Below are 23,613 nucleotides of genomic sequence, written 5' to 3'. Positions count from 1 at the left end.
TTTCCCTTTTCCTCCTGCCCTGCCAAGAATCCCAATCCCTGTTTCCAAGAGCTGCTGGAGTGTACCAGTGAGTTGGTGAGGACAATGCTTTGTGTAAGATCCTTTTTATGATACATTGCCGTGGGGCTCTTGGGCATTTCACTCAATGCAAAGACCTCTGCAGCCCACTTCCCTCCTCTATCCGCCTCCTGCTGGGCTTAGTATTCCTCCTCAGAAGAGCCCAGTTGTGTAGTTAACCTTGTGTACAAAAGGCAGAGCCCGAGTGTCCCCTCGGGATGTGAAGCTGGTGCTGGATGTCTAAGGAGACAGACTGCTGAAGCTGGAGAGGCAGTTTGGCTTTGCAGCCTAGTGTCAGCCAGAAATTATTTGAGAAGGTGCAGGAGACGATGGGAATCATTGGTTGGGTTTTAAGTCTCTTGTCTGGAATGTTAAGAAGGTTTTGGTCCCATCAGCAGTGTTTCGTGTTCCCCTGGGAGCCAGCTGAGGAGGAGTTGGTGCATGCAGAGGCATGGGTGGGCATGGGGTGAACCTGCACCCAGGCTTTGTAGAGGTGACAAGAGCAAGGGGGACCAGAGTGTCTGTCCTAACCTGAGGGGATCTTGACATGTGTCTTGGGCAGAGGCAGAGACTGGGTTGGGGCACAACTGGGAACCCGCTTACAGCTGCGTGCCTGCTCCAGAACCCTGACCACAGTGGCTGCAGGGAGCCTTGCGAGCATTAGATTTCTTTTGGGAAGTCTTCCAGGTCTCCATACTAAAGGACATTTTAACCATTGACATCAGCATACGTGAAGGGATTTACCTTGTTGGATCAAGGAAGGGTCCTGTTGATATAATGAGCTCTTGCTTGAGTGATTTCAGTAAGTCGCAAATCTGCAGAAAGAGGAGGAGGGGGATGCTGTCTTAAAGGCAAGAGTCCGCTGCTGTGCAAGGCCCAGACGTGCTGGAGGCTTCCTTTCTTTGATGCTGTAGTCATTGTCAAACATTTGCTGGGGGTGATGTGCAGGAGTCTTCCTCCTGTTCTAACTCCGCTGCTTTGGGATCTCCCCAGGATGGCTCTGCTTCTGCAGGACTATGCGGTGTTGTGCATCCCAGCTGAGACTGCTCAGCACCCAGTAGCTATGGGACACTTCATATTGCTCTATTCGTAAAATAAATACTAAGTGGTTAGTACTCAGATTTATGGGACTGAAATGGATGAGAAGAGCTTGAAATCACGTTTTGTTTTTGTAGGAGTGTCAGGTGGTTTAAGCTGGGACAGAAGTTTTTGCTTAAAAAGTATTTGTGGGTTGGTGCCAAGTGCGTTCTGACATTGTTATTTTTCAGATTTTTTTCATGAAGAAAATGAGAGTTTTATTTGGTTTGGGTTTAAGCTTTGCAGGTATGTCACGCCAGGTAATGTCACCTGCTTGTAAATGGTTTTCAGCGTGATGTGGTGAGGGAGTCTGGCAGGCTCTGGGCTTGCATCTGATGAGATGTTGGTTTAAGGGGTGATTGTGCTTTGCCTTTCTGTCGGCTCCTTTACACACGCGCACACGCACGCACACACACACACTCCCTTTACACTTACCTTTAGTTCCGAGAGCACTGTACACGTAGACTGTCATTGCTGGCGGTCGCTGTGTGGCTGATATCGGAGCTGGTGCTGCAGAGGAGATGCAGCAGCTCAAGTTACGGCAGCTCAGCGGGTGCTAATCCAGTCGCTCCGTGCCGCTAATCAAATCACTCTGTGGAGCTTGAGGGCTGTTTTGCAGAAACGCGGCTCTCCCTCGAATCAAGGCTAGCTGGAGTTAGCTGACGAGTGAAAGGCAGCCCTTTGGGTCAGGGCTTCCTCTCCGCCTGCTATTGCAACAGCAAAAGCCAGAGAAGCTGATGGTGTCCTAATTGCTGGAGGTATGCTTGTAAGTGGTGGATATAAGGTATTTTCAAAGAATCAGAGATCTGGCTTGCAGAGGTTGCTCTTCTGTTCTCTTGTTTTCTTGAGCTTGATTACACTGAACGTCAGCTCCTGGTGCAGACTGGTATTCGTGGATAATTTTTTTTAGCCCAGATTGTCCAGCTAAATGCGTCCAGGCTTGCTATTTTTTACTGAGGTCCATTTAGCAGCGTGTACTGCATTAGCTCTGGGTCTGCTGGGTCAGCTGGGCAGTAATGCCTCCTTCACATCTGGGACCTGCACTCATGCCTTGCGGCTGCTCCCAAGGAATGAAGGGAATGGTAAGAAAATGCAAAGAACTGCAGAAACACAAAGTCATTGTCTTTTAAGGTCTTTATGAAGGAGTATGATCACGACTGTTTGATTATGTACTATATAGTCAGGCACCAGGGGCTGCCTGGAAGCAAGTTGCCAGCATCTTGGTAAGACACAAGACATGAAAAACACTCTGAAGAGAAGCTGTGAGGCCAGTGACATATATTGGTTCGCTGGAGACTGAAAAGCCTAAGAAGGGGTGCAAAGAGAGGGGTAACACAGTAAAAGGGAGAGCATCCTTTGCATTTCAGGTTGTTTCCATCAAGGCCAAAGGAGAGATGGATGGAAGATGTGAGAAAGCCTCTCTCCATATTTTTCTGTGTGGACACACACAAATGGCTATCAGAGCTGTCGTGCAGAATTAGTAACATTGAAATACTGCCCTCAAAGTGACGAGAAAGGTCTGAGCGAGATGGTCTTGTCCACAGGGCCTGCAAAGAAGGGGGTGGGAAGGACCTTGGTGCACCCACGTGCTGGAGCCCAGGTGGCTCAGCCAAGGACTGTGCCTGCTCCACGAAGTTCCCAGAGATTCAGATATGCTTTACATAAACCTCCATGACTTGGGGTCTCTTTGAAAGGACTGTCAGAACTGCTCGGTGCTTATAATCACGACTCTTTTGAAGCTGAGTCCTTGAAGGGTGCCTTAACAGAGGAACTTGGCAAAGAACCGGTGTCTGGGCACAGCGCCGAGCAGCCGAAGCGTGTATCTGGGCTTTTTCCCAGAGGTGGCTCATGTCAGGGCTGGGAGAGAAGCCACCAGAAGTGAAGGGCTACCTACTTGGAGTCCATATGGAGATAAGAAACAGCCTGTTTATATCTCCATTTTTTTAAATGATGTGGGACTGATTCTCCCTTTGTTTATGTGTATTCCACAGCAGTCCACGATTGAAATCAATATCCTTCATTGACTTTGATGGATTTGCACCAGGCCAGGAGGGAGACTCAGACTCTGTGCAGCTAGCCTATGCATTATCTTCTCTCACTATGAGACAGGTCTGTGAGAGAATGACTTATCAGCCCTCCAGCGGCAAGGCTTTTTGATCTGGTCCTACCCAATCTGCACACTTTGCTCTGATCGTGTACATCGGGTAACTCATCAACACGTTTGGTTGACATCCAGGTTGCAATTGACTGCCTGACATGAAAGGCACTCTGTTTGGTAGTTACATGTCTTAATGACAATATTTCCAGGGTAAATTGCAAGCTTGTTTATTTGATTTTAATTGTCACAGAGCAGGGAAGCTATGCAGGGTTTATTCATAAGAATTATTTCAGCAGTGAGTCAAGAAAGAAGTGAATGAATCATATTGACTAACTGAGAACTTTGCTACCTTTTTGTGGACAACTTATGTATAAAGAAAAAAGAGACAACTCTTTGGCATAAATTAGTTGTTACAGCAAATGACTCAGCTGCTACTGAAAAATACCATTGTTGTTATCATTTATAAAGTGCTGTTGATGCAAATGAGGCTTTAGGAGCTTATGAAAATCAAGGCCATTACCACAAAAAGCCCAGGATCAGACTCAAATCAGGATACCCTAGAAACACATCTAAAAAAAGTCAGTTTTAAAACAGGGATTGAAGAGCAAGAAGGGCAAGAAATAAAGAAGAAAAAGAGAGAAGAAAAGAGAGAAGAAATGGCATGAAGTGACAAAGCTAAGGGAGGGAGGAGCTGGTGTCGGAGAGGTGCAGGAAAGGACCTACCTCTAGGGAAAACAGGGCCACATGTGTAGAGGAGAAAAGAAACTGATAGAAAATTGATATTGATCTTTTCTAGGCTGGAAGAGAAAGCTGCTGATAAAGAGGGTGGCAAAAGTAAAAGGAAAGATTTCCCTAGGTTTGCTCTGTTTCGCCAGTGAGCTACATGTTGTTCGTGAATTAAGAGTCCAAGGACAGGAAACCCACTAGAAATACAACAAGCGGATAGAGCACTGTTTGGGAGTTTGAAAGAAGATGTGAAGAATTCATTTCAGGCCTGGTGTAAATGATCCAGCTTAAGAAGTAGTTTTGCATTTTTCTGTAACTTAAGTACTGGCACTGCTCATGGTTTACTCCGTTTGGAGTTTGATTTGTCCATTTACCTCCCACTGTAGTCATCTGTGCCCAAACACTTCATCATGTGCATCCGGGCTTCAAGAGTATTATCAAACCATGGTTTTAAGGATGCTGGCTGTGATGGGAATCTGAAATGCAGGACTTGCAGTGTCATTGAACCCACCTCTTCTTCACCTGACCCCCAGGACTGATTTGGAAATAAGACAATAATTGGAAAATTAGATTAATGAAGTGTACCCATGCAACTTCCTGATTTCTGCTCATGTGATTGAAATGTGGTGGTTATTAGAAAAAGGGTGTTTTCATCGCACACAGTCTTTTACCAGCTCTGTATGATCTACTTGGGATTTGGAGGTTGAGTCGAGGTCTTTTTGGCTTGACCTTGTCACAAGAAAGAGAGATTCTGCAATATGAGTGTAAAAGATGGGTGAAGAGTCACTGAATCAGTGATTTAAACTAAAAAGTTCTGGCTTTTCCAGGCTTCATCCCAGGAGCCAGTGCAGAAATGACCCATCAGGACATGGTAGATTGACATATGAGAAAAGCAGAATTAATCTTGCTCCCTCTTCTTCTTCCCCTACATCCCATGGTTGTGCTGGGTTCACAAGGTTAGCAAACTACTAGAATATGTTTTTGTGGAGAGGAGGAGGCGTGATTACTAAGGGACACATGGGACCAAATAAGGGGAGGAAGAAGTTCTTCTTCTTCCCCTACATCCCATGGTTGTGCTGGGTTCACAAGGTTAGCAAACTAGAATATGTTTGTGTCGAGAAGAGGAGCAGGCATGACTAAGGGACACATGGGACCAAATAAGGGGAGGAAGAAGTTGCTGTTTTTAGACAGTCACTTTTCTGACTGAGTGCACTTTAAGCACAGATCAAGTCAGCCATCCTACAAAAGGTTCAGAGGAGGTTAGGTAAGATCCCATTGCAGATCCAAAGCCGCAACCCTTCTGCCTTGACTCTTCCAGAGAAAAAAAGGAAAGCTTTCTGCTCTGGAGGCAATTTGTAAAGGTGAGTGCAGTGTCCCAGACTTACCCTCTTGCTAATATTCTTGCTTACCCTCATGCTATCATCATTGAACTGAAGTTGTGGGGCATTTCCAACTAGCTGCAGGTCGAGTGTTTTCTGATGTGGTTCATGTGTTATTCAGAACAACAGTGAAGGCAAGAGCTTGAAACACGTTCCTCGTGTTAAATCTTGATGGACAAGAAGGAAGGTGGGGAATCTGCCCAACTTTCCTTCTGTGTCATGCAGCAACATAGTAATCCCAAAACAAGGACTGCAAGATGTTTCATTTAAAACTGGAATTACTTCAGTGTTGTGCGCTCACATGCTTCCTTTAGATACAGCACGGCCTTGAATGACTTCCCATCATGCTGTCAAGTCTGGTTATTTTCCTATCAGGTCTTACTGTGGCTCCTGCATAGATTCTTCTTTCGAATTGTCTTGCTGGCTTGTTTTTATAAGTTAATGGTACAGGGGGGAGAAAAAAAAAAAGAGTGATGCTTACGGGAAGACAGTTTGCATATACCTTGTTGGCAGGGCTGACTGCAACACAGCCGAGACAGATTAGCACACCACTGCCTGCCTAAAACAAATAAACACCAGCTGTTTATCAGACAGGGCTCAGCTTTCTCCAGGAGGAGGTAAACAGATTTATGCAGATGAACCTCCCAGGTGCCCTTGCAGCACAGCATATTTCATGGCTGCTCGGCCTTCCTTATGAGTTACAGCCAGGACAGACGAGCAAAGAGATGCAAGGTTAGCACAATAACACAGCCATTCGCACAGTGCCAGGGCGGTTTGTCATTGCTTTATGTTTAAAGCCCATATTTAATAGTAATGTAGAATTAATCATAGTGCTGATCTCACCGTGAATGGAAGAATTTGATGTAAACTTCAGTATTTTAAGCCTATAGCATGTGAAAAAGCAATTTATTATAACTCACTTATTATTCCATTTGTGCCTAAAATACTGTGAAGCAAAATTTATGGCCGTTTGAGGCTGAGAGAAATTGTGATCAGCAAAAGTACTTTTCTGACTTTACATTAAGATTGTCCAGTTGCTGTCAAACTGCTTAACTTCATGAACCTTTTTTTTTATAATCATCCAAGTTTACTTTAAATCCAGCAGCGTTACATGAGTCCACTACTTCAAAAGGATTGCTCCTCCCTCAGTTCAACTCCATTTGCCACAATATCTCCTTAAATTCTTCATACAAATTTTCCCTGAAGCTTCTCAGGTGACCCTAACAACTTGCTGCGAAATCTGGTCTTGAAGACAGATGGGATATTATTTTAATAATGCAGACATAATTACACAGTCTGGATGCCGGCTTTCAGAAACATCTGATCATTTATTAAGATATTGTTGGAATGAAAAATTGGGAGCTGAAAATTGTGGGCAAGACCCTGGGGAGTTCAGAAAGAAAGGTTTGCTTCAGTTCTCATGATGTTACCACTTACTCATCAGAAGTGTAAATAATCTGTAAATAATCTCAAATAGTATCTCTGGTTATTCTGAGACAGTTTCCTTTTTAACTTTATCTCACATCAAATGGGACAATCGGATTGCAATTGCTACATTTCTGTTGGGATTCTGAGTTTTTTAGAGTGTCCTTGGGCTTCTCTTAATACAAGATCATTTCCCCGCAGCTTTCTTGACTGCTGCTATTCAGGAGACCAAGAATGCAAATACATGGTTTGTCAATACAGCAAATCCTAGGTACTGTAGTGATGAGTGCTATAGAAATGCTTGCCAAGAGAAAGAGGAAAAAAACCCTTTTCCTCTACTCTATTAAGTAAATTGGTGCCATTTGAGCTTTTCCTAGATTAGGACTTTCCTCACCCAAGTGCCTCACTTAACATTTCAACACATAATATTTCAGATTTCTCAAGGTACTCCTTAAACACTCAACTAAACCGGGTGGAGAAGGCAAAGTCCACATGTGATTTGTTCTTCCTGGCCTCACTGCAGATTTAAAACCAAAGTCATTTGGGATGTGCCTGCCATCCTGTGCCTTAGTGTTACTAATATTATTAATATTGGTAACTAACAGTTTTCAGTCTATTGAACAATTAATGAAAAGGTCAATGGGAATTCTCTATAGAGGCATCGTTCATTACAAGGCCCATTGCTTATACAATCTTACAGCATCCATCTTCCCAAACAAGCAAAAGGGCTGGAGATGGCAGCTCCTTAAACCTGCCTGTGAGCTCCTAATTAAAAAGCTTAATCGTATGAAAGCCATTAGGATGTTAGTCTTCCAATCCGTTGGCTTTTTGATGCATTAAATGGTACCTATGTTGTTGTGGGCATGTGCTCCCTCCGGTCGATGCAGGTGCCTGCTTGGGCACCTGGGTGGTGGGAGCTGGTGGCAGATTGTGATTGCTGTTAATGACGCTTCCCTGCAGCCCGTTTGAAACATGGTGTTAGTCACTTCCACCTCCTGCGTCTGCAGTGCCCCGAGGGAGATGCGTCTGAGCTAAAGGGTGCATACCTGTACAGCTCCTACGGCACATGGAAGAGATGGAAAAGACTCAAAAGCAGTCCAGTTTGTGAGCAAGGAGATGCAAGGCCAAGTTACGAATGCCCCAGGGTAGGAGTGGAAAGAGGGCACTGTCCCACCTAATGCCTCTGCTTGAGGAGGCCTCTAATGCATCAGCTTTTGCTCACCAAGCACTGGAGAAAAGTGTGTAGCTCTCACTGCCCTGCCATGGCCATCAGGCTGAAGCTGGAGGTTGTCTGTGCTACCACAGTTCTCAAGGGAGGCAGTAAGCCCCAGTGAAGGTCAGTTTAGAGAGATGAAGTTTTGGGTACTGTGCCTCCAGAAAATGCTATGGTGGCTGTGCATCTCTAGCTGATTCCACAGTTCATTCCAGGCATTGAAGAAAAACTCTTTGTGTTGCCGGAGGAGCTGTATGGGTGCTGTGATGCCAGAAAGGTGCTTAAAGGTTTGGCAGCAAGTAGCTCTGCCCTAGTGTCATCCCGAAAAGAGTATGGAGACCCCCAAGCTCTCCCAGCAACCAGTGGCATTTAATCATGACTCATCATTTGTGGAGATCCTGCTAGTCCCTTATTGACCCTTGTAGGTGCCTAGTACATGGGTAGACCTAGCCCTTATGAATGACCCTGTTAGCTGAGGAGACCAATCTTCACAGGCCTCTGTACCTTTGTTAAATTAATAGCTATTGCTATTTTGATTCTTCCTGAAACCTCGGTTGCTATTCTCTGTCAGTCCTCGCCGTCCTAAATGTCAGTGGAAAGGATCATTGAAACTAATGGGTTGAGTTTGTCTGTTGTGCCAGTGACTTTATCCTGGGATGACCTTGTTTCTGAGGGAACAGTTGCATAGGAGATGGCTGCACGGTCAGGGTCTTGCTGCGGGGCAGTGCTTGGCATGTCCAACCAGCTCCTGCTCGTGCCCTAAGGTGCATGGGGGTCAGTGGTCTTCCTCCCCTTGGGAACGCTTTGACTTGCCAAGGTTCAGCCTCAAAAATCTGCCCGGGTTTGGGTTTAAACTGATCCCAACTGAAATGCAAAACTCAACAGGACCTTCTGATCTCGCCCGGCCTGGCATTGGAAGTATGTGACCTTTGCTACGCCTCGCAGGAGATGAATTATTTCCAGGAACATTCCAAAGAGATTCAGGTCTTTGTAGCAGATTTTGCCCCAAAGATTCCTCTCCCTGAGGATAAGCTTGCTGCGAGCTTATAGTAAAATCGTGATAAACCTCAAGTACTTTCCTCGCAGATGTTTTGCATGATACTAGCTCCATCCCAGAGATGGTTGCATTCCGTGGGTGGGTAAAAAGATCCCTGTAGATATTTTTGCAAAGCAATTTCAAATCCTTTGCAGCTTGCTAGAAAATTGAATTAGTTGTTTTCCATTCCCTGAATTAACCCTGATTCATTCTTCCCTCAACCCTCTCCCTCTTCCTCCCCTCCCTCCAACAGATGTCCAGCATATTAAGAGGAGAGACATCGTTTTGAAGAGGGAGCTGGGAGAAGGTGCCTTTGGGAAGGTGTTCTTGGCCGAGTGTTACAACCTCAGCCCCACCAACGACAAAATGCTGGTAGCAGTGAAGGTAAATCCCAAGGGCGAATGGCAGAGAGTAGGGCAGGGGCTGGCCGGCTTAGCAAGGCTGGGTGAGCCTGCGTGGGAAAGGGAAGCAGGGGAGGGCTGGGGGCCAGGGGTGGAGATTTATCTGATGCTGGAGATTGTGGTAAATCCACTTAGTCACACAAAGTTTCAGTGTTTCGCTTCAAAGTCGTCTATTCCCACCAATGCCAAAGCCTCTTCTCTTGCTGACGCAGCCAGGAGACGGACGGGGAGGAGAAGCTGGTCTGGAAGCTGTAAGCTCCCATGCAGCTGCAGCAGCGCAGTGTGGAGTCCACCTTCCCTCCGTGAGGGAGCAGGGCTCTTCTCTTTCCGGATTTTATCTCTTTGTGGAACATGCAGAAGCTGAAACCAAAAAAGGCCTTGGCAAAAATGAGCACTTAAAAGCTAAGCATGACAAACCAATTTGCTGGGATTGATTTGCTGCAAGATGAGTGAAGCAACCCAGCTCGGCTCCACTCAGTTCCTGCTTGCCTAGCCACGGATCGCTCCTGTTTGGGTGATTTTGAGCCAACACAAGTTCAGCTTGGCTTGTGCTGTGCTGTTTGCATCCTTGTGAGGGTCCTCATGTGAGCTGTGCCCCATCAGTGTGGCTCTGGGCAGAGACCACTCAGTGCAGAAATGCGCTCTCCTCTCAAGTGGCACCAGTTGGCAGACACACAAAGTCTAATCCCCGGGAGTTAATTGATGCCTCCTAACTCCTTGGAAGATGATCTGCATTTAAACCGATAGTCTACAGGGAGAAAGGTTCCAGCACTCTCTCCAGGATGCTGGAGGCATCCCGATACTTGAGAGTTGTTTTAATCATTGGCAGTTCAAGCCTTTTTTTGTCCCCTTATGCTCTGACTGCGGCCTGCAAGATTGCACCTTTCACCTCTGGGACTGGTTTAAGCTGAGGTAGCACAGCTACCCATATGATTAATTGCCTGATTATATGGCTGGTACCTGCCTATCAGTGTCAGCCATCCCTTACGCGATCCTGCCTCTCAAGTCTCTACTGAGTTTCATTTGCTTGTAGGCAGAAACAGCATCCGAACTTGTTTCTGTTAATTGCTACTATGAGCTTACATCTCCAGAGTGCCTTTCATCCTGCAAGATCATACAGATCCAGCTTTAGAGCAGGGCCTTGAAATCTGGCTTCTTGCCAGCTCTGGGGGGGGGACAGGGAAAAATCCCTCTAATTTAGGCCACGTTATAAGTCTTAGGGGGGAGGGGGGGGAAAGGAAAGAAAAAAAGGCCTTACATATTAAGTTGAGATTTGGCTACATTTCCTGAAGATCTCATGCTCCCAACAGAGGCTGAGAACTACCTCCCTGGTCACTGCAGCTCAGGGCAGCAGCAGGATACGCTGGTTAGGGCAGCTGAGTCCACGGCCCCGAGTCTGCCTCTGCTGTGCTCTCAGGGACTCCCTCCCAGGGCCAAAGAAAGTGGCTGTGTTACTCACTCGGTTAAATGGACTCAGGTTTTCAGCAGACCTAAAAGTTGCAGCCCCGCAGATAAGCTGAGTTTTGATGTGATGGCATGGACAAGCTTCCTGGTTTATTCAGCTTGCTTCTAAAAACATCCTAAGAAATGCACAAAAACTATATTCAGCGAAGAGTGTTGAGGTTACAAAGTCAAGTACTAGAAATGCTGGAGGGGCTGGTATTCAGGGCATGTCCTCCCAGCACGTATTTTTCATTTCTCTATGGACTGCTTCATTGGGATGATCACTCCTGTGTCTGAGAGCTCCCTAGATGTGAGTGTGCTCATTTTCACAGCCTCTCGGTGAGGTGCTGGGGTTGTATTATCCCCATTTGGCAGGGGGCAGATGGATAAGCAGGGAAACTGAGCTGAAAGGATCCACTTAGGTGGAGGATGGAGTTACTAACCTTTCCAGCCCCACAGACAGCAGATACCAGACCCACATTGACCCCTGCTGCTCCAGGAAACTCACGGAGCTTGTGCAGACCTGGCCCTGATGCCGCGTGAAAGGGCATTTCCCAGGTAATATTGGAACAACTGACACTTCAAGACAAGGGCTGCAACCTGCAGATGCTGACTGACTTGCCAGGTGTCATGTAGAAACCGTGTGATGGAGGCACAAATATAATCCACCCCAAACCTTCCTAGGAGAGGCATTTCAGTGGTTTTGCTGGGACAGCCCTTCTCTTCCTCCAGTCCTGGTCTTCTTTCCCTGTTCCACCACTTCCAGCTCCTGTTTCCCTTATTTCTAAATGCTTGGCTGTGCAACCTTAGTAATGTGGGTTTTTTAATATCTTTTTTTTTTTGGTGTGTGATATTTGCAAAGTTACAGTCCTAAAACCTTGTAGAAATGATTGTGTGTGAACGAGGGGAAACCTAAACTCGCTGCAGCTTGAAATATTACATGCAACTACAGGAAAAAGGGGGAGAAAAGAGTGATGGGGGAGGGGGACTGTTTTCCTGGGGAAAAATAGGGTAGCATCAGCATTATGAAGATATTAAATGACTAAAAGTAATTGGGTGCCTGAGATAAGGATGGATGCTTTGCCATCTGCACAGTGTAAGTAACATCCATCTAAATATCTCAAGTCAAGCTATCCCAGAGGACATAGAATTGAAATGAAATTATGCCATGTGACTAGTAGTTTGGGGGCAGAAGGAGGAGATGAGGCAGTGTCCTAAGGCTTGGGTAAAAACCTCGCAGGAGATCTGCTCTGAGGGGAAAAGCAGCTACTCTGGAGGACTCACTGCTTCGCTGCGCACGGCATTGCACCCCGCAGTGCCATGGACCAGCTGGAGGTGCTTTAGCAGCATATTCAACCCCTTCCCCTACGCACAGCTTTCTGATGCTTAACATCCTTTTTTGCACATAAATTGGAGGCTGCGCCTGCTGATGCCACCTCTCCTGTCAGCATGGGGAGATTCAAGGCATGGGGAAAGGGGGCAGGTGTATTTGTGGGAGAGTTCCCCACCACTGAGGGGGAACCGGTGCACATCAGATTAAATCTGGGGGTAACTAAAACAAGTTGCCTCGAATCCTTTTCCACTCCCGTTAGGCTGCACGGTTAAAGCCAGAACTGGTACTAAACAGTCCTGGCCTGTGGAGGATGGGGAGAATATAACTGAGGCTCAGCAACTCAAAACCAGGATTGCCTCTTCATTTCCTTAAATGTTTGCAAAGGCTGTGCTGATTCTCGTGGCCATCCCATCTTGTCAAATGTTCTGGACTTCAACTTTTTTACTAAGTGCTCATGGAAGAGCCCTCCCTTGATACCCTGGGATGACAACACGCTGCTTTCAAACTAGCTTTCCGATGCAACTGCACAATAATGCACAAACAAGTGGCCTCCAACCCCGGGGAACCCTCCCCGATCACCGGCTGCGCCCACAGCAACATCTTCATAGCAACCCTGTGATGTCGGGCTGGTCCACACAGCCTGGAGGCTGCAAGCTACCCTGCAATGGCAAAGTGGTGTGCTCAAATGTGGAAGATGAGATATTCTCAATAAGGATACCAACTTCAGCATCAGTCTGCCAGGGGAGCTGTTATAACAGCAGGGAATAAAAACATGATTTTAAAAATTATGAGAAAAGACTTGACAGTGTCCTTCTTCAGAGGCAGTTTGAAAAATCCACACAATAACTGCACAGCCAGGCAAATCCATCTTCTGAATAAAGGCAGTGTAGTCAGCTATTTCAAAATAAAAGACAGATAGCAAGGACTGGCTGGCTCAGGAATTTAATAATAATGAGATATGAAGCCATTCACCCCTAAGGTCACCAGTACAAATCCTGCCCAAGCTGGGAATAATTGGAAGCTATTACCCTTTGAGGTATGTTTGCTGCTGCCTGGGAAATGAGTTGGGGAACCTGCTGGGCCGGTAACTACATGAACGAAACACCGAGGTGGTGCCACTGGCACCTACTGCCAGCCCTCCCAGTGCAACCAGGCCGGTGGCAGCGGTTCCTCTACCCTCCCTTCCTCATCAGCTCCTCTGTGATACCGCGACCCGTTTGTTCTGGCTTTGCCCCTGCCTGAGCCCACCCTGTGCGTATCTGTGCCCCTTCTTTCAGGCGCTGAAAGACCCCACCTTGGCAGCCCGCAAGGATTTCCAGAGGGAGGCGGAGCTGCTCACCAACCTGCAGCATGAGCACATCGTCAAGTTTTACGGCGTGTGTGGTGACGGTGACCCCCTTATCATGGTCTTCGAGTATATGAAACACGGGGACCTGAACAAGTTCCTGAGGTACGTGCAAAGAAGGGCACAGGAGATGCTGTACAGCTGCTCTGCAGCCTAAGTGGGGCTTGTTATAAATCTGTCGTGTACCAGTGACACCACTGCCGTGTGGGTGCTGGTGGGCTGGGTGATGAGAGCTGGTTGTTCCAAGGACAGCTTGTAGGAGATGATGGTCCTCACCAGATGTGGTGCTTTATTAACCCTACCCCAGCATTTCCTCTTAGGTAGTCCTAGGGGTGGTCCCTGTGAGCTATGGAAACCCGACTTGTCTTCTCTCACCCCAGCAAGTTTGAAGCTGCGGGAAGCGTGGCTGTAATCCTTCTCTGCCCTGCGGGGGTAGGATGCGAAGCCATGGCTGTCAGCAGCTCTGAGCCCCATCCACCCAGCAAAGACATGCCCTGCTGAAGCAGGAAGGCCACTAGCCATCACTCCCCATGTCACCCAGCTCCTGCTTCAGTAGCACCATAACCAAAATATTCCTTTGAGAAACTTGCTGGAGTCCTTGGTCTGATTGGTATCCTGGGCATTTACTGATCTCTAGTTCTCATTCCTATATTCAGAAAAGAGCTGAGAAATGCTGGAGGGGCCTCAGGCAGTGCCTTTGGAGTCCATTCCTCGTCCTTGTTCCCTAAGCCTCATCAGACAGAGATGCTGACTGAGGTACAAACTGTCCTAACGTGTGGCACCACGCTACTCAAGAAGCTAGGCAAGGCCTGACGAAGTGCCGTAATTGCTTTCCCTGCCCCTAGAGAGATGCAAATTGCTGGACACCCCCCCCCAGTCATCATTCAACCATTTCATCAGCATGAGGCAGATCGTTTGTATGCCCTGAATCCGCCAGCGGTGAGGGGCAGTGAGCAACTGTGGGAGGATGTTTGTGGTGCTGTTCTCCCACGATACAGAAATTATGCTCTGAAACCTGCATGCAAGTGGAGTGGTACTTACCTCTTGAAATAATTAGTAGTTTTATTTCCCAGTATTTAGAAATTGGACCCTTGATATTTTCCTGTTTTGACTGCTAAGTGTGAACATGATCGCAGCAGGAAAAAGAAGCTTGAACACAGCAGGTCTAGATCTGGGGTTGGAATACGCTCGGTGATTATTTTTCCACCATCACAGTCAGTTTCTGACCAGGAAACGCAGGTCCTTCCTTGAGGTTTTCATTTCTAAGGAATCACCTACACCAGAAGAGCTATGGGGAAAGACCTCAAAGGTTTCCTCTTTCCTCTGCCAAGTAGTGCCAACCTGTCTGCAGCTCCCTTGGGGCATTCGCAGGGCAGTGGCTGGGCTGGGAACATCCGTGCATTGGTTTCCCTCCTCATTTCAGCATAGTTGTGGGTAGATTGAATATGATTTTGTAACTCAGTCCCTGTCTCAGGCTCTGGATAGGTGACATCCTTGACAAGGTAGGAGGAGTGAAGGCTGATGCTACACTAGCTTTGCAGAGCTCCTCAGACCCACGTTCAAAGGGGAGCAGCCTTGGTTACCCTGGGACCCTCTCTTGTGGTACACTGTCTTGCAGGTGCTCAGCAACCTCCCAGCAGCAGCAGATTGAACTCTGCCTACGGGCATGAAACCGTGCATTGAGCTGAAACAGTGTTTTAGAGCAGATTAGAGATGCAGTGTTAAGGACAGTGCCTCAGCCTCGTGACTGGAGGAAGGCAGTCTAAAATAGAGCATGAGAGACCACGTTCCTGAAGTGCTTCACAAGGAAGAGCAGAAAATTGACCGATCTATTTTCCTGGCAGAACCAGCAACCTTATTCTCCTTAGAGGAGGTAGACATTACAGCTGAGGCATAGCCTCCTTCACTGCTCTAACTGACCTCCCAAACAGTATAGTCCAAAACAGGCTCTCCTGCTGTCTCAGAGGGATGTCTCATGCCCACTGCCAATTGTGTAATTGCTTCACACAACAGTGTGGTCCTAAGGCTGATATCGTGCTGAAGCCATGCGCCCCCTCATCCCCACGTCCCAACCCTGCCCTGGGACATGTCTGAGAAACACTCATGCCCTGGGAGGCCAGGGCCTGTCCCGGTGTCACTGGAGAAGAAAGCTCGTTGTTGTATTATCTTTGGCCTCTATGAAAGAAAAGAAACTTCCCAGATGTGTGGTCCCCGGGACTGCAGCCTCACATCTTCCAGCCGCATTTAGCTGCCAGCTCTTCCTTCTCATGCAGCTGTGGAGCAAGCAGCTACAGTGCAAGCAGCTATGAGCTCCCTTCTCTGTACGTTGGTGTGTGATAGGCAGTAAAATCCCTTTGTATCTCAAAGGAAGCTGGCTTTTGGGACAAGGGACCTTATACCCAGCAAAATGCCTAAGGGGGCATATGGAAAGAGAGTGTCGGGCTTTGTTTGTCAGGTCAGCTATCTGCTACCCTCACAGCGGCGATGGTGAGGGATGGGGGCTGCAAGGGGGTCAGAGAAGGTCAGTGGTGCAGGAGTGCCTGGCATCCCTGGTCAGTAGCAGTTTTTATTGTGGCATGATTCACCCAGCCCACAGCAGGAGACAGTTCCTTCCAGGCACTGGAGGCCAGGGGCACTGGGAGTCTGTAAGAAACACTCAGATGGACTTTACCCAGTTCAACTGCAGAAATTGGAAAAGCAGTAAAATGGAAAAGGCTCACTTTAGACCCAGTTTCCTAGAGAAAAGCACAATAAATAAATTCCCCTAAGTGTTGTTAGACCTTTGTGAGCTTCCCAGAAAAGAGAGAGAATTTTACTGGTCTGTAAAATTAACTGGTGTGGCAAGGGGAAGAACTAGGAACAACACCTACCAGCTGGGCTAGAGGTGGCATGTATTGGGATGGCTCTACACACCTCCCAGGGCCCCTGCGTGTAAGACCATTGCTGGTGGTGCAACAGCTTCCCCTGGTCTCTGTACCAGGGGAGACTGCAATCGTGGTGTCCTGGCTAATAGAAAAGGGATAGTGAAAAGATCCTGCCGTGGAGAAATACAGGCATTGCTCGCCAGGGAGCACAGCATCCCTAGGGCTGGTGTAGACAGGCTGCCCGCAGGCTGTGTGCGTGGCAAGGCTGGGCTCTCCCCGGCACACAGACCCGCTGCTCGGGGGTCTGCAGCAACTGCATTCCCTCTCTGCTCACCGAATATCTCCATCACTTCCTCCCTTTCCTTCTGTCACTGCTTTTCTAGCTTTTGTTTTCTGTCTGTCAGCAGCAAATTTGAAGTAGGGATGTTCGCATGTTGCCATTACAAACCCTCTTTGCAGTCTATAGTAAGTTGTTGCCATTTGCTGTTAACTCAGAAAGGCAATAAATTTTGTTAGAAAAGTTGCATAGTTCCGGTGGTTTTGTGTCAGTCCTTCCTATGGAGCAGCCCCCACAGTTGGACTGTCTTGGGACAGAAGGAGGCATTGCAGCAGAGGAAGCATGCAGCCAGAGGGGTGATTTTCTTCCCCATGTTGGCAAAAGCCTCCATCACTCCATAATAGAAAAAAACCCCAACAGTTCTTTAACAGGGGATCCACCCAATCTTACGGCCTTTCTGTAAAGCTGAATTAAACCCCTTTCCCCAAAAAGAGATGAGCAGACCCCTCTTGTATTCCCTGCAGGCTTCTTGACACAACTAAATGTACTAATATCCCTCCTGTTAATCTCATAAATGTGTTGATACTTCCTTCTTCTGGACTATACCCATGTGGGATGGAGAAAGGGAGGGAGGGAGGTGTATGTATTACACAGGACATACTGAGATGTGTCCTATATAGTAGGATGTAAAAAGAGCCAGTGAAATAAAGGTGTTGGCTGACCATTTTTTAAGCGTCACCTGTTCCCTTCAGACACAGACATTTCTTTGGTGGCCATTATTGTATTTGAAAAAGGTGGCAGTAATGAGATAGTAATATATCCTTCACTTCTCACCTAGGAATGTTTACCTTTGATGACAACAGGTATCAGCTGCAGCTAAATATGGTGTCACTGCAAGGCATGACTGGTACAAACTGTCCAGCACAGTTTTAGAAGCTATTGTTTGTCCTGCTTTGCTGTTTTTAGCTAACCTGCTCAGTCCGGGCTCAGCTTCACCTGCTGTCAACGTCTGTTGTCACCACCAGGTAATTTCCTGGGGTAAACCCATCTGTGGGCTGTTTAAATAAGACATCAAGCAGTTATTTCTGCACACACTCTTCTGCAGCTCCTCCTTGCCCCCAGCAGTTCTTCCAGTGTGCTGCTGCTCTCACCATGCCTGCGAGACTTCGAGACTCCCCCGGCAGCCCCAGCTCTGCCGCCTGCAGTGCTGCTCCCAGCCAGCTCATCCCACAGTCACTGCAGCATCACCCACTCGTGGCTGCCAAAGACCACTCCTGGCTCATCAGCACTCATTTCTGGAGTTCCTCTCCTCTTCCAGCTGTCCTTTCTACCAGGAGGGGACCTTCAGAGCCATGTTCCCAGTTGTAGGGCAGCAGGAGGTTGCTGAAGACAAGGGCATTTGAAAAACTATTGTTTGAGCCCCAAATGCCTGGATGCTAATCCCTTTGGTGCACCCTCAAGCCCAACAGAGCAATTAGGGAACAGAGACAAAGGAGGGAAACAGTTTGTTTCTTGTTGTGGGTTGTTCAGTCCCATGTCGAGAAGGAGGGAAAGCTCTGTACGTGCAATTTCAATTTGTTAGCTCTCTGTGAGGTTACTGCTGATGGCAGGGGTGAAATGCCAAGAATCATTTCAAAGAGAACAGAATGAAAGCCTCGGAGGAAATGCTGTACTGTATCTTAGTCACAGGGAGGAAGGTCACAGCAAAATCTCTTGCTTTTCCCTAAATATGAGGGCTTTTGTTACTCCACCTTCACACAGGCTACCAAAGGGTGAGCTCTACCAGGGGAAGAGACATCACAGAGGGAGTGTGGCAAAGACAGGCCTGGTACACAGCAAGGGAGGGGACTAAAAAGGGGACACTACAGGAATGAGACTGACCTTCAGTCCTGAATTTACAATGCACTTGGTTCAGCAAAATATTTCCTTTTGTTGCCCAGGACATTCTCTGCATCTGCTGACATCCAGGTCTAACCTTTGCACCTCTGCTTGTGCCTTCACAGTTTACAGTACCTGTGTTACCTCTGGGGTAGCTCAGGGTATAAAAGGTATTTTCCAGGTAGGAAGCTGCTGGTGCTCCTCTGAAACCTTTTATGTGACCTCTGGCTGTATTGTTAGTGTTCAGGGGGAGGTTGTTTGGTGGTATGGTGTTTGGAGGAAATAGAGGAGGCTGTTTGGGATTAATAAAGAGGCTAGGTAGCAAAAATATGATGGCTGTGGAAGAAAAGGGGGCAATATCTCTACCTCTGGGAAGGTTTCCAAGGTGTAAGAATTAACTGGAGCACATATATAAATATCTGGAGGCTCATTAGTTTTGCATAGGTCTTGCCAGAGAGGAATGTCCATACTGCATCAAGCCAATGGTCCCTCTCTCCTGGCAGTCTGTCTCCATCTGTGGCCGTAAGAGGTTGCTTGCAGAAGAGTAAGGATAGGAGAAGGATGTATGGCACCTGCTCACCCACCAAATGTTCCCCCAACCTCCTGTTCTCTTAAGCTTTTCTTTTTTTCTTTCCACTGGAGCTGTGTGTACATCCTCACAGTGCAGAGCTGGGGACTAGTCCTCACCCCAGCAGGACCAGCGACCGTGTGGGATTCCTATCTCCTGGTCACTTTTGAGACCCAACTCTATGCTTTTTGCTTCTTCCTCCCTATAGGGCACATGGCCCAGATGCTATGATCCTCGTGGATGGGCAGCCTCGACAAGCCAAAGGGGAGCTAGGGCTATCCCAGATGCTCCACATCGCTAGCCAGATCGCCTCTGGAATGGTGTACCTTGCCTCCCAGCACTTTGTCCATAGAGACCTGGCCACCAGGAACTGCTTGGTCGGAGCCAACCTGCTGGTGAAGATTGGAGACTTTGGGATGTCAAGAGATGTCTACAGCACTGATTACTACAGGGTAAGGCAGCTCCAGCGGCAGTCTGATGCTCAGAGCAAAGGGAGACTAGGAAATGTTACAATAAATCAGTTTTTGGAGTGCTTGGGCTCACTTCCTTGGTTATTCCCTCACTAAAACATGCACACAGATGTCAATCAGGCATCCCTGAACCACTGTCCTTACTCCTTTTCAGTCCTGGGCTTGCTTGTAGTTCAGACATCCATGCAGATGCCTACACACAGAGCTCTCTGTGATACCCCAGCACACAGTCATATGCTTTGGAATGTCTCTGAAGTCATCCCATTCTTACTTCTTTCCTATTTTTTTCTCCCTCTTTTTTGAAGACATTGATAAATTAAAGGTAATCCAAAGAGATGACAAAGACTACAGGCTGTGACCTCTGGTGTTAGATTAAAGAAACTTAATACAGGGACCTAGGGAAAAGGCAACTGAAAGACTGACTGCTGATAAGTGCATAAAATATGGAAGAGGAAATAATAGGCAATTTAGGTTCGACCTCAAAACACTTTTTTTCCAGCAGGGTCATCGTTTAGACAATGGAATAATTTCCCAGAGGTAGGTTGCTGAGGGCCTGTCACTAAAGAATTTCAGGAAGCAACTAGATAAAAATGCCTGGGTTTAGTAAAGAGGCAAATCCTGCACTCGTCTGTGGGGGTGGACTCAATGAATCAGGAATGCCTTTCCAGCCTTTTCTTCTGTGATTTGTGCTTGTCCCCTTGTCTTGCACACTCCCTTTGTACCTGTCTGCACTGCCCTATCTGTCTGGGATGGCAGCCTCCCTGGAGGGACAGCATGTTTCTCACCCTTCCTCAGCTACAGGAGAAGCTGTGATGTGCAGAGTTTGAAGCACGCTGGAGTAGGCATTTGTCGCTGGGCCATCCACCGGCATGGAAGGGCTTTTCAGGCTAAGGAGCAGTGGTTTCTAGCCTGATGCTTGGACTAAGGCTGGTTTATTTCTGGTTACAACATGGGTGTTTGGCTTTGAGGGTGATTTCTATCAGCTACCCAAGAAAGGGTTGACCTATGGTCTTGATCTGATTCAGAAGTTTTTCTTTATGTGATAGGCAGTTGCCAAGTGGAGTTACTGTGTTGGGGAGGAGGAAAAATGTTATCAGATTTCTGCTGAGACATATCACCTCTCCTAGCCCAGGACGTTGGCTTGTCACTAAGTTCAATTACCAGTGAGGGAACCGATCTTCACTGTGCAACACAAAAGCCCGTGTTGGGAAAAGGTCTCGGTGCAGTTACTGGGCAGTGATGAGGGAAGAGAGGTGGCTACGGTCCCGTCACTGCAGAAACTTCAGGAAGTAGCGAGTAGGGAAGAGAAGACCCAGGGGAGGATGAGAAGCAGCCTGTGTGATTACCCACGTTATTGCCCGGCTCCTTTTCTTCAGCTGTGTTAAACCTACCTCAACCACAGTCAGTGTCACACCGCTTGAGACAATCCCAGCCAAGTTTGTGTTCCTGCAGCACCGAGAGCTCTCTCTGCAACAGCAGAATTTGCTGCTTTGCCATGTGAAGGCTGGGAGGGCCTCCAAAAAGCGAGAATTGAGGAGATCTCCATAGGCCAGTTCACTGCTGTGGGATTTTTTGTCTTCTCTGTGGTGGTGTCCTGTAGACCTCATTCTGTCTGTGCAAAATGCTTTGCTGAGGATTGCTCCATTCTATCTCGTGCAGTGTTGTAAGGCTTTTCTAGTGGACTTTTCTCTGCTAACACAAATTGTCATGCATGACCAAAGCAATAACTAGTTATCACCTGTTTACCAGAGCAAGAGCTGAGCTTCAGACCGGCACAGCCTTTTGTTGTTAGTTGATTTTCCTTTCTCTGTTTTCACTGACTTTGGGTACTTTTAAAGCTCTTGATCAGTAAGTCCATGCTCTGCAGGCATGGAGACCTTTTCCTGTTACAATCCAAAAAGGGGTCCTAGCAAATTAAGGTTTTGATTGCCCATATTTACGTTGGTGGCGTGAGGGGCAGAGGGTTTACATGACTTGCCCAAGGCCAAAGCAGGATTCAGTGGCAGAGTTGAGAAGCCCATCCAGGCCATATATTCCCCCCCAGCAAAGAGCAGAAGTCTGGGAGCCAAGTGTCCGTCATCCTTCCTCCAGCCGCAGCCCAGCCACACTACTCCCAGCATACGAGAAGAACCCAGATAGGTTCATTTCTCAATCTCCTTCTTTAATCACTACCTTGTGGGACATGTTTACCAGGAGAGCACATGGAGCTGATCTCATTATTCACCCTTCTGGTGCACTCACGGTTATGTGACAGTCTCTGTCCTTCCCCATCCACCACTATCTCGTACCTGTCCTCTCCTCTCCGTCTGTCTTTGCACAGCACCGCTGCATTCATTCTCTGCAAGAACTGGTGTGAGCCTTGCTCTCTCTGGACTGGGAAATCTATTTGGTTTCTGTGTGGCAACCTGCACTTCTAAGTAGTTTCCCTATGAACAAGAGTAGTCAACCCTTTGAACAGAAACCTGGTTGTGACACTAATGAAGCCACACGGGGCTCATGTGAATTGACTGTATTAGACTTGACTTTAACTCTGGTAAGAAGCAGCTTTCACTTTCTCCTGCAAACGTAGGTGAGAAAACCAATATGGCTTCACAACAGTTGTGCATTTGTGCTCTACCTTCCTTGCGATTTTAATTCCTAACATCCCTTGCATGAAAACTGGCTTTTCAAGGCTCCTGAGACAATCCTTTCGAGTGCACAGACCTATCATAAAATCCACCAAGGTACCCCAAGTGAGGGCTTTTGAATGGATACAGGCAGAGAGCAAATGAGCTCAAGTGTGAGAACCAAACTGCTCCTGGGTCTCACCTATGGAAGGTGGAGATGTGGCTGAAGAGTTGAACTTTGAAACTCTTTGGTGCTGTCCCTGGTCACATCTACAACCTGACTGGTGACATTCCCAAGTCTGATTCTCAGTGTTTGTGCACAGCAGCTCTCCCCAGTCGACAGCCTGCCATTCCCACCAGTAGGGCCTGGAGCAAAGTTCTGCTTCAGGTGGTTTCTAGAAAATATTGCTTGGTGTGTCCAAGCTGCAGCCCGGGGAGAATACTGTAATTTGTCATTTTCTGGGAATAGAGTGAAGGATTCCACCTCGAAGCTGACACAAAGTGATGGGTCTGGAGCTCTCTGCAAGCAGACTCACTTCAGTCCGCTGGGTCCCCGTGTTTGCTCCTGCCCAGGCCCCACGAGCATGGATAACTGGGCATGTGGATATGTGAGTGTGTTCCAGGCTGAGGATTAGCTCCTAGCCATTTCCTTTCTTTCCATTTTTAATCTTTTAAAACAAAGAAAGAACACCATCTGGCTCCTGCATTTGTGGGATGCAAAAGTGCTTTAACAAAGGTGAACTGCTTAATTTCCTGTTACACATTTGGATACAGAAAACAAATATTTGCGTAACAAAAGCAGCAGAGAGGCTTGTTTCCCCTCTCCGCAAGGCTCTCCATGTTCTGCCTGAAGACAGATGCGTCCTTTTCCTTGTGCATCACAGAGGGATCCCGCCAGCTGGTGCCATTAAACCTTCTTTCAACAAGACAGGATGGAGAGAAGATGTTTGTGGAGGTGTAGGTGGTGGGGAGAGGTGAGACAGCATCTGATTAGAAAGTGGAGGAGAGTGGAGGGACTGGGGAGACGGGGAGAAGTAGCCTAGCATCTGTGTGAAGAGTAAAGGCGGGGATGCTGAAGAAGCATTTCTGTGATGTGTTGTGTAATGTGCTGTGCAATCTTTGGTGTGGGTCTCTGTGGGAAGGCAGGATTGAATATATCCATATTGGAGAGAAAAGATTTGGGCGGATTTCGTTTTCCTTGTCGTTCTCTTTAAAAAAATGCGTGAGTAGGTGATTTTTTTAGGTATGACTCAGGACTCTGACAGTAGGTGGTGGGATGCTGCAGGTCAGGGACGTTGTGCCTCAGCCAAGCTGAGTGTGGCATGGAGACTGCAGCAAGTCAGGCACACAGTGCCTGCACAGCATTGCCTGGGGAGCTGGAGGCTGTCACGGCAGCTGGGGGGTTTGTCCAGAGCCG

At 47.5% G+C, this 23,613-nt stretch overlaps 1 protein-coding gene across 1 annotated transcript in view; it reads left to right on the top strand.

The window, feature by feature from the left end:
- NTRK3 (neurotrophic tyrosine kinase, receptor, type 3) overlaps positions 1–23,613 on the top strand; it is a 221,217-nt gene that overhangs the window by 169,186 nt on the left and 28,418 nt on the right. The window contains 3 exon segments of the mRNA XM_009335182.1: positions 9,265–9,395; positions 13,466–13,638; positions 19,329–19,572. Coding sequence (XP_009333457.1) covers positions 9,265–9,395; positions 13,466–13,638; positions 19,329–19,572 — 548 coding nt within the window.

Source organism: Pygoscelis adeliae, unplaced genomic scaffold, assembly GCF_000699105.1.
Source record: "Pygoscelis adeliae isolate BGI_AS28 unplaced genomic scaffold, ASM69910v1 Scaffold21, whole genome shotgun sequence".
Lineage (NCBI taxonomy): Eukaryota > Metazoa > Chordata > Aves > Sphenisciformes > Spheniscidae > Pygoscelis > Pygoscelis adeliae.
The sequence above is the reverse complement of the archived record's forward strand: the minus strand, read 5'-3'. Positions and strand labels throughout refer to the sequence as shown.